Source organism: Haliotis rufescens, unplaced genomic scaffold (assembly GCF_023055435.1).
Source record: "Haliotis rufescens isolate VD_foot unplaced genomic scaffold, xgHalRufe1.0.p SCAF_56, whole genome shotgun sequence".
Lineage (NCBI taxonomy): Eukaryota > Metazoa > Mollusca > Gastropoda > Lepetellida > Haliotidae > Haliotis > Haliotis rufescens.
The window spans coordinates 2,585,650-2,597,287 of NW_025964290.1; the positions used below are offsets into that span (position 1 = coordinate 2,585,650).

Genomic DNA, 11,638 nt, shown 5'->3' on the forward strand with positions numbered 1-11,638 from the left:
ATTTGATAATGTCTATCTCGTTTGTCAGGGATCGTAGCTTTTGATCTGTTTTTGACCCAACCCCTATTTGTCTCTCCTGGTGACTAGCTTGGTTGTACAGGTAGGCTGCTCTTGGCACTTCACTGACCCAGGCAATGACACCACAATAGCGACCTCCACTGGACAAAGGAACCTGGCGGACACACTTTATCAGCTGTTTATGTATCTACTGCAGAGAGACTCCAGAACTCATGTGTAGAATATGCTCTTGGCCTTTTCAAAATTTACTTTTGCCTTGTATATGTCATGAGAATAAGACCAATTGTTTTGAGACACGAAGAGCGGCGTCACATAGGCAAAATTAAACAGTGACACACACCATTTTCTAAAGAGACATTTGCATTAATATTTCATGTCACCTCACTATTGTCACAAAATCTATCCACAATACATAAAATTAAATGACTTTGTTAATAACAATTGGTTAGCATCCATATTTTAGCAAATGTGATGACTTAAAATCCAATAGTTTTGCCTCATTATCTCCCCCATAGTTATATACTGGGTTTGGTGGATACAGTGAACGTCCATTATCATGATTATAATAACGAGGCAAATACCTCTTTTCATTCGTAATAATGGTGGCATGATAGCTCTCTCTCATTGGTTCTGATATCTGGCCTCAGGATTTGAAAAAAAAGTAATATATAAAAATAACTTTCCAACACATCCATGTGTTTTCTTTCTTTCCACATGAGGATGTAATGGTAATTGCCCTTTAATAGCATAACAGTAGTCATGGTACGACGATTAATCAACTGAAGACACTTCCATTTGAGTTTATTGAGGTTATTGAGTTCATCAAGTTTATCGAATTTATTGAGTTTATCAAGTTTATTTCAAATCACACCATCAGCATGTCACCCTAAGTACTGCGCTAAGATCTTATCAGTGTGTGGACTTTGGAGCGACATTTACAGTATCAGGTATAATATCATTATCAAAATGTATTTGGTTCAAGCCCTAGTTGTTATTGGTGGCGTTTCCTGCATGAACATTTCATAGTTCCCACTGACAAGGCCTCAATAATAATAATAATAATAATAATAATAATAATAATAATAATAATAATAAAAAATGATTATAATAATTATACCAACAACAACACCAGTAATAATAATAACAAAAACAACAACAATAACCATTATATGTAAGCATCACTACATTAATTGTTTGATCAAAGAACTTGGTATAAGTGACATATCAAATAATGCCACATATAAGGCCAGTATGTTAACTGAGGAAGAAATCTGCCAAAACCACAACTCAGTACTGTCCACTTTTGACTTGACTCTAAAACCTGAAGACATGTCCATTCCTCTTTTGTACTGGATTCCAAAGCTCCATAAAAATCTGTACAAAGAGAGATGTATTGCTGTGTCCAGCAAATGTACCACCAAATCCCTGTCTCAACGACTAACCAGAATCATTGATACAATCAAGGAAGGGGTTTCTGTATATTCACAGAAAGTATTTGAGACAAGTGGAATTCATACCATGTGGATTTTTCAAAAACTCAAAGGATTTTCTTGATTTTTTGCGGTCTCAGAAAAGAACCAAGTTCCATTCTGTCAAGACATTTCTGTTTTTCAACTTTGTACACCACTATCCCACATGACAAACTTAAGGAAAAACTTCTTTGATTAATAGGGCTTTTGTTACAAAACGTGGTGAACACAATTTCAGGTTCAGGACAATTTGTGAAAAATGAAAGGAATTGCCATCTGAAGTTTACTGAGTAAACAATATGTGAAATGCTGGACTTCCTCATTGATAACATCTACGTAAGATTCGGGGATTAGACATTTAGGCAAGAAGTAGGCATACCCATGGGCACCAATTGTGCTCCCCTCCTTGCGGATCTGTTTCTTTATGCATATTTCTGTTCAGATTGGCAAAGTCAAAACAAGGTAATTTGGCCACGAAGTTTAACTTAAGCTTCAGGTAAATCGATGATCTGATATGGTTCAATAACAATCAAATAACCAAATCCCTTCTACTGATTTACCCACCAGAACCAGGAAGAAAGGAGACCAGTGAGGCCGCCTCATGTCTCAATATTTAGATCCATGCATAAAGATTCATAGTGACAAAACACTCTCCACAAGACGGTATGACAAGAGGGATGACTTCGGCTTTCCAAAAGTCAACTTTCCCTTCATGTCGAGGAATATTCCAGCAGCTCCAGCCTTTGGTGTTTACTTTTCACAAATTTAAGATGCAATCGATCATGCTCTATCTACCAAGATTTCAAAGAGTGTCATACGACTCTTGCTCAGAAGTTGTTTGATCAAGGTTACAACATTAAAGGCCTCAGTAAAGCTTTCAAGAAGTTTTATGGTAGACATGTGGAGGACAAATTTCTCCAAATTTGAGAAGAATGATGTCCGATGAATTTCCCTATTTTGACTTTTGCAATATGTTGAAATGGTTTTTTTCAGGTGAACAATTGACTTGCCTTTGCATGTGTTTGTGACAAGCGTCAATGGTGGGGCAGGAGGCGCTCACCTATTCACGAACATCTGGTATCATTTCTATTTGACAGTGATTCATAAACACATGCTCATGATATAGTTGGAGTCGTACAATCGACTCTTTTTCTTTTGGATATGGAAAGGGTTTTGTTGCTTTATTTGGAAAATAACTGTAGCAAATGCATTAATTTGAAAAGGAAAGTGACAACTTCTTTATGGTTTCAGTAATCATCTCAACACACTCAAGCAAATAATGGAAATACAAGGCCAAACACAGAACCCTGGCTCTCTTACTGAAACAAGTGTAATCACGGACGGTGGGAGAGTATTGCTGGATCTAAAAAAATACTCTGCTACTGACATGCTGGAAACAAGTGATCTCCAGAAACAATCTGTTGCTGACACGCTGGATACAGGTGATCTCAAGAAACAATCTGTTGCTGACACACTGGAAACAGGTGATCTCAAGAAACAATCTGCTACTGACACGCTGGATACAGGTGATCTCAAGAAACAATCTGTTGCTGACACACTGGAAACAGGTGATCTCCAGAAACAATCTGTTGCTGACATACTGGAAACAGGTGATCTCAAGAAACAATCTGCTACTGACACTCTGGAAATAGGTGATCTCAAGGAACAGTTTCTTACTGACACGCTGGAAACATGTGATCTCAAGGAACAATCTGTTGCTGACACGCTGGAAATGGGTGATCTCCAGAAACAATCTGTTGCTGACACGCTGGATACAGGTGATCTCAAGAAACAATCTGTTGCTGACACACTGGAAACAGGTGATCTCAAGAAACAATCTGCTACTGACACGCTGGATACAGGTGATCTCAAGAAACAATCTGTTGCTGACACACTGGAAACAGGTGATCTCCAGAAACAATCTGTTGCTGACATACTGGAAACAGGTGATCTCAAGAAACAATCTGCTACTGACACTCTGGAAATAGGTGATCTCAAGGAACAGTTTCTTACTGACACGCTGGAAACATGTGATCTCAAGGAACAATCTGTTGCTGACACGCTGGAAATGGGTGATCTCCAGAAACAATCTGTTACTGACACGCTGGAAACAGGTGATCTCCAGAAACAATCTGTTACTGACATGCTGGAAACAGGTGATCTCCAGAAACAATCTGTTACTGACATGCTGGAAACAGGTGATCTCCAGAAACAATATGTTCCTGACACGCTGGAAACAGGTGATCTCCAGAAACATAAATATTGTGGGGGTCAGTCTCGAATGTGTAGTGAGAAAGGGAAAACATTGATTACATCAGGTGATATGAAAAATGTTTGTCACATTGAAGTCAAGTCATGTAAATGTGTTGTATGTGGGAAGATGTTTGCAGAAGCAGGTTCTCTGCAGACACACATGAGAATGCATAGCGGAATCAAGCAATATCAGTGTGTTGAATGTGAGAAAAAATTCATACAGTCACATTCCCTGAGGTCACACATGAAGATTCACAGTGGAATCAAGCCGTATCAGTGCATGGTGTGTGAGAAAACGTTTGCAGGATCAGGCTCTCTGCAGACACACATAAGGATGCACAGTGGAATCAAGCCTTATAAGTGTGTTGAATGTGAGAAAACATTTATACAATCAGGTCACCTGAAGTCACACATGAAGATTCACAGTGGAATCAAGCCGTATCAGTGCATGGTGTGTGAGAAAACGTTTGCAGGATCAGGCTCTCTGCGGACACACATGAGGATGCACAGTGGAATCAAGCCTTATAAGTGTGTTGAATGTGAGAAAACATTTACACAATCAAGTCACCTGAAGACACACGTGAGGATTCACAGTGGAATCAAGCCATATCAGTGCATGATGTGTGAGAAAAAGTTTGCAGAATCAGGCACTCTGCAGACACACATGAGGATTCACAGTAGAATCAAGCCGTATCAGTGTGTTGAATGTGGGAAAAGATTTACACAATCAAGTCATCTGAAGGCACACATGAGGATTCACAGTGGAATCAAGCCATATCAGTGCATCGTGTGTGAGAAAACATTTGCAGAATCAGGCACTCTGAAGACACACATGAGGATGCATAGTGGAATCAAGCCTTTTAAGTGTGTTGAATGTGAGAAAACATTTACACAAGCAAGTGCTCTGAGGTCACACATGAGGATTCACAGTAGAATCTAGTCTCATCAGTGATCTGTGTGTCTATTTTGGAATATGGATGCATGAAAATCGATTGGGGTGGGTGGAGGGTGAGGGGTACGTGTCAGTATAATGGAAATATCAGTGTGGGTGTAAGTGTTTTGGCTGGTGGGTGGAGGTGGGCTGGTGTTGGGGAGTGGATGTTGGGGGGATGTGTAATTATGTACCAGTATTAAGGAAATACCAGCGTTGGTGTAAGTGTTTCGGGTGGTGTGTGGAGGTGGGCTGGTGGAGGGATCGGGGGGATGTGTGTGTGTGTGTGTGTGTGTGTGTGTGTGTGCGTGTGCGTGTGTGTGTGTAAATGTAATAAAAGACAATAAACGGCATTATAAGGAAAAAATAAAAGTACGAGTATCTTGCTTAAACATGTTCAAAGGAGATGTATCTCAAAGCTGTCAGTCTCGAGTGTAAGGATCTGCTACAGATTATTATTACTGAGGGTAGAACGTCTGCTTACGGAGTTGTGTCTCGTTTGTCAGTGATTGTAGCTTATAATCTGTTTTTTACCCAACCCCTATTTCTCTCTCCTGGTGAGTAGCCTGGTTGTATGGGTAGGCTGCTCTTGGCACTTCACTGACCCAGGCAATGACACCACAATAGTGACCTCCACTGGTCAAAGAAACCTGGCGGACACACCTTATCAGCTGTTTATGTATCTACTGCAGAGAGGGGGCGGTCGGGTAGCCTAGTGGTTAAAGCGTTCGCTCGTCACGCCGAAGACCCGGGTTCGATTCCCGACATGGGTACAATGTGTGAAGCCCATTTCTGGTGTCTCCCGCCGTGATATTGCTGGAATATTGCTAAAAGCGGCGTAAAACCATACTCACTCACTCACTCACTCAACTTGAGATGTATTCACAGGGGCAGGTGGTGACTTCGGAACCCATTTCTATAAGAATAGGAATATTTCAGGGCGATTCTTTCAGTCCTTTGCTTTTCTGTTTGTCATTGTGAGATAGTTGTATATATTTTGAGAGTTTTATTAGTTTAGATTTAAAGTGTTGAAAGCGGCGTTGAACCCAACTCACTCACTCACTGTGGAATTCACAATTTGGACTAATTGTTGTGTTTGATTTATGGGCTTTGGGATTCACGTCTAAAGGTTGGTCTTTTGATGATATTTTATCGTTTGTACGTATTCCTAGGATTTGTAGGTATAGTGTGTTTATGCTGTTGATAGTTTGGCTGTTTTTGTCATGTTGTAAATATTAGCCAGATCATAGTAATTAGTTGTATTTCTGTATGCATTACAAGTGTTATTATTTACGTAAGGTAAATAATTCAGTGAGCGCTAAAATAGGCCACAAATACTATTTTACTAAATCTTCAATCACTGTGGGGCTGATGTATGAACGTATGAAGTATGAAAGTAAGAATGTGAAACATATGTGTTGCTAGGTTACATATTGGTAGATATGAATGTGTAATGTAGGAATGTATAATGCATGAATGAATCAGGGTTTTACTATTATATTTTAGAAATGTTTTAAGTTACTCTGCAATAACACTATGTATCGGTTTGTAGTAATATTGCTGCTATCAGATTGGTCTTCAGAGTGTGTATATATATTATTTATCTGTCGTGCAGATGTAGCTGTATTACTCGTGCAGAGGTCTGTGTCTGGACTGATGGACCCAGGTCCACACACTTGGTGGGTTTACTAGGTTTTACATATATTTCTCATATATTGTATATTGTATGTACAAATGATAGTAAATGTATCATGTCACGTTTATGTGACTCTATTTATATGATGCCCATATATAAGTATATATGCTGGTTAAGCATGTTTATGTTATAGGATTAATTAAGTCTTGATGAGATGTAAGTTTATCAATTAGTAGTTATAGCATTTTGTATATCATCAAATGTAATGAAATATTCAGCATATATTTATGTTTTGTGTAATGAATGTTTTACAATTGTTTCAGGGTTTAAAATTTATCAGTAATAAACTTGGCTGTAACTGCGATCAACACCTGCGTCTGTCCTTCATGTCATGAAGCAGTTCCGGTTTCTTCATTAAATCCTTTTAGCTTTTTACTCAGCAAAGAGGAAGGTTATCATCCTGGACCTCCTCAGCACAGATCCCCAACACCCCTTACTCACCTCCTTTACATGGATGACCTTGAACCTACTGCCAATGGAGGATCCACACTCAAAAAACAGATTCTCCTTGTCGAGTCCTTTTCTAATGATATCGGCATGTCCTTTGGACTCGACACATGCAACATTCTTCATCTGAAACGTGGCAAGGTAAAGGAGGGAGGATCAGTCAGTTTACTTGGAGGAGTTATTGACCATCTCGTGGAAGGTCAGGCCTATACGTACTAAGGGATGCAGATTAGGGACACACTCCAGAATGCCCATGTCAAGGAAAAACTTCGGGCAGAGTACAAATGTAGACTTAAGAAAATCTGGAGTTCAGAGCTGAATGCTCGCAACAAAGTAAAAGCCACAAATACTTATGCTGTACCCGTCCTTTCATATTCTTTTGGTGTTGTTGATTGGACGAAACAAGAAATTCAGGGTATTGACACCCTCACACGAAGAATCATGTCAGACAGTAGATTCCACCACCCTCGCTCTTCCCTCAATCGCTTATATACACATTCACAAAAGTTAACCGCCAACATATTCATAGTCTCTTGATTTCACGTGTGGGAATCAGAAATACGAAATATGATGATGTATGACTGAATTAGGCTTCCATAGTTTCATGAACCCAAATATGTCCAGATACCACAAGGAAAGCGTGCTTTACGTGTTGCTGCAGTTCCCCTACCCTATAAATAGTGAAATTCAAGTTTCAGTCACGTGGTTGCATTTTGCTCCTGTGTGAGATTCCCCTTCCAATAGAGGTTGAAAATCAGCCATGGTGAGGAGAAAGTTAACGAATACTGAAAGATGGCAAGTGATAGGCATGAAAAATGGGTCGTCATCACAGTGTTATCACTCGTTTGATTGTCAAACATGGTCAAACTAATGATGTCAATGACAGGCATAGGTCTGGTAGGCCAAGAAAGACCTCTAATAGAGAGGATAGACGTCTTTTCAGGATAGTCAGACGAAATCCATTTGCCACTTCAACAGATTTAAGACTGCAGTGGATTACCTATCAGAGACTCTCGACGATGACCGTAAGGCGTCGCCTCAGAGCGGCTGGTTATAACGCCAGAAGACCAGTAAAACGTCCTCAACTGATTGAGAGGCACATGCGGAATCGTCTGATATGGTATCGTGCCCGTAGTCGATAGAACTTGGCCAACTGGAGAAGGATCCATTGGTCTGACGAGTGTCGAATGCTGCTACGAACTGTTGATGGTCGAATACGTGTTTGGAGGCAACGTAACACTCGTTTTGCACCAAGGAACACCCAGAAGACCTTAGCATGTGGCGGGGGCTCTGTCATGATGTGGGGTTGTGTTTCCTTCGGCTGCAAACTTCCGCTGGTGACAATTCGTGGAAACCTGAATGGCCAACAATACCAAGATGCCCTTCTTCGTCCAGTGGTAGTCCCTCATTTTGACAACCATCCTCTTCAGACAAGACCTGTTTACATGGACGACAATGCTAGACCACACAGATCTCGGGCAGTTTGGGCTTATTTGCGTCAAGAAGCTATTGCCACTCTTCCTTGGCCGGCCTGTAGTCCGGATCTTAATCCGATTGAGCATATCTCGGACATTCTTGGCCGGAAAATCAGACATCGTGATCCCCCATTTCAAAATCTCGCTGGACTTGAAGCCGCACTTCATGCAGAATGGATCCGTTTGCCTCAGAGAAGCACGTTTCTGTCTTTCAATAGACTCTGCACTCCCTAGGGTGTCTATGTGACACCTGATATGGTCTGCTGATACCATGACAGTTACATAACAAAAACAGTTTTTCAATGTTTTCTAATCCTTCAATTTCTGGTCTTCGGTAAAATTCCATTCTGCTCATATTCTTTTGGAACACAAGATAAACATGCTTTGGGACAACTTTTGCATCCCATGAGGTTTACATATACGGCTTATAACAATCGTACATCTCGTTATAATAGTCATCATTAAGTGCCAAAAGTAACAGCTCACAAATATGGTGGGTGGCGCTTAACTTTTGTGCATGTGTATATTTACCAATCATTATGGGAGGACGTGGTTTGATTAACATTGGGGCTCTTCATGATAGAATTGTTTTGTGCACTTTTGCACACATTTATTTGTCTGATGATCCTCTTGTGAAGCATGTCAAGACTCATGATGAAAACAAGACATTCCACAGTTTTCAAAAAACGAGCCAAGGATGTGGGACATTATCTCAATGTCGGTGTTGATAGTTCTGTACTGCTGGATGGTACAGAAATGAGTGTCAGCCAAGCGAAGTGCCATATCAAGTCGGCCCAGACTCAGTTTTTAAAGGAGTGGCTATCTGAACGACCACTGCATCGAGTTTATGTGCAGTGTGATGAGAAGATCAGCAATCCTGCAGAGTCCTTTGCTTGGATGAAGTCATCTGACCTGAAAAGTGAATCAGAAGGCTTTATGTTTGCTGCTCAGGACCAGTCACTTCCCACTCGAAACCGTCAATGTGTGATTTTAGATCAAAATGTTGATATGAAATGTAGATTATGTAAGGAATTTAATGAGACTGTCCAACACATTGTGAGTGGATGCCCAGCTTTGCCTCAAACACAGAATCTTAAACGACATGATGGGGTAGCTCGATCATTTTATTACCGTTTTCGCCATGCTTGTGGTTTTGACAGTGATGTCCAGCCATGATACGAGCCGGATTATGTAGAGGGCGTCATGGAAAATGATAAATACAAAATTCTTTGGAATAGGCCCCTTTTCAGCCTCAGACGTATCCAGGCCAACAAACCTGATCTTGTCCTTTTTGATAAATCCAATGAAATCCTTTATATCATTGAATTTTCTGTCCCCTTTGACACTAATGTGATTGACAAGACTGAGGAAAAACATGCCAAATATGCGAACCTCGCTTTCGAAATGTCACGCTTGCGTACCAAGTTGTCCGACTCCTCATTGTTCTCGGTGACTTAGGTTTGGTACCTCCCAATCTGTTGACTGTCATTTGGAGAGTACCCGGGTTTGCTACCAGGAATACAGCCCTTCTGACAATCTGGGTAATATAGAAGGCTGCAGTGTTGGGGAGTCATCACATTCTCCGAAATGTTCTGGGTGGGTTTGACTCGGCAGCGCTTCCTGGGAGAAGTGCCATTCGCTGTCTGGGCTGCGTGTAGAGGGGGCAAAGGCCCTGAGCTGATGATGAGCCTAACCAGCCTGACTGTGCCAGGATCACCCAAACCCTCTTTGCTGCATTTTTTTTATTTTAATCTGTAAATAATAATAATATTTTCATAATTATCCTGCATTACTCCTTAATGCTTATCTTACGACAACTAGGGGGACAGCGCAACAGCGATGGTCCTGGGTGAAGAAATAAAGTTGTTCTTCTGAAGTCCCACTGTTACTGACCACAGACGCCATACTCACACAATACTTATACACAATTCATCTAAGTTTACACACATCAAGGGACCTCACATACGTGAACTACGGCTGTATATACACACATTCCTCACACAGGTAAAGTACATCTGTTTGTATCCATCCTCCGTACACAATTCATGTAAGTTCACACATATCAAGGGACCTCACATGTGTATAGTACTGAAGGAATAGATCTACATAATTACTTACCGTTGATTCTTGGTGTGTAAACAGTTGCAGATCTCGAACGGTCAATAACAAACGTATAACCTGAGGGCACCTGTATGTGTCGCCCGTGCAGCAGTAGATATAAATACAAGACATCCTCGTCAACTTCAATGTTTGGTATTCGTGCAGCATTTGACGGTCATCCACCTAAACCTGATGTAAGAAGCAAATATTATTCATCCGTCTTCTTGTGCAGTGAGTCAGACACGTGAGGCAATTGGGAGACGATGACATGTATCAACCATTTCAGTGACCACGCGATCCTGTTAGTCGCCTCCTACGACAAGCATAGTCGCCTCTTACGGCAAACATGGGTTACTGAAGACCTATTCTCTACCCGTATGTTCACGGATGGGTAGTAGATGTAATAGCTGTACAAGATATTACAAGTTGTAGTGACCCGTGAAGATCCGGGGTAGAATAGGCCTTCAGCAACCCATGCTTGCCGTAAGAGGCGACTAACGGGATCGGGTGGTCAGGCTCGCTGATTTGGTTGATGCATGCCGTGTCCAAAATGCTAGGATCGATGCTCGTGATATCAATCACTGGATTGTCTTGTCCAGACTCGATTATTTACAGAACGCCGTCATATAGCTTGAATATTGTTGAGTGCGGCGTTAATCAACAATCAATCAATCAATCAATCAATCAAACTAGTTGTAGGAGTAGTTGCACTAGCGGTAGTTGCAGTGGTACGTGGTGGTGGCGGTAACAGTGGTGACGTAGTAGCGGTGGTAGCGACGGTAGTGGTACATCATTCTATCAGCAGCTGGTTTGACTGTTCCGATTAGTGACAGTCCAAAATGAAAGTGGGAGACTCATGTGAACATTGACTGTACACAGAAACGTAGAAATGTTTTCACAAAGTGACCATGATAACGCCGTCTGCTATGTGCATCCGCTCAACAAGTCGTAGTATATAACACTAAACGACCCATTTACGCTAATCTCTACACACCACATTAATTTACATGTAAAACCAACGTCTGTAACAACTGATCGAACCCCGGACCTTCCGCTCTCCGGACAGACGCTCTACCACTAGACTGCGGAGACGGTCAACCAATGTGGGGAATCGAACCGGGTCTTCGGCTTGCCGAGAGAATGATTTATCCAATAGGCTACCCCATCGTCTCACTGCCTATTAAAGTACTTTCTTGTAAGATTCTTGTCAAATAAAATAAAGAAGTTTCTATGAACCTATAGTAGATGG

General features: G+C 41.1%; 1 protein-coding gene across 1 annotated transcript; it reads left to right on the forward strand.

The window, feature by feature from the left end:
* The first annotated feature begins 2,022 nt into the window (after positions 1-2,022).
* LOC125374407 (zinc finger protein ZFP2-like) lies at positions 2,023-4,920 on the forward strand. The gene has a single exon (XM_048385277.1). It carries the CDS (start codon positions 2,767-2,769, stop codon positions 4,678-4,680), a length of 1,914 nt encoding a protein of 637 aa, XP_048241234.1. The 5' UTR covers positions 2,023-2,766; the 3' UTR covers positions 4,681-4,920.
* Positions 4,921-11,638: the final 6,718 nt, after the last annotated feature.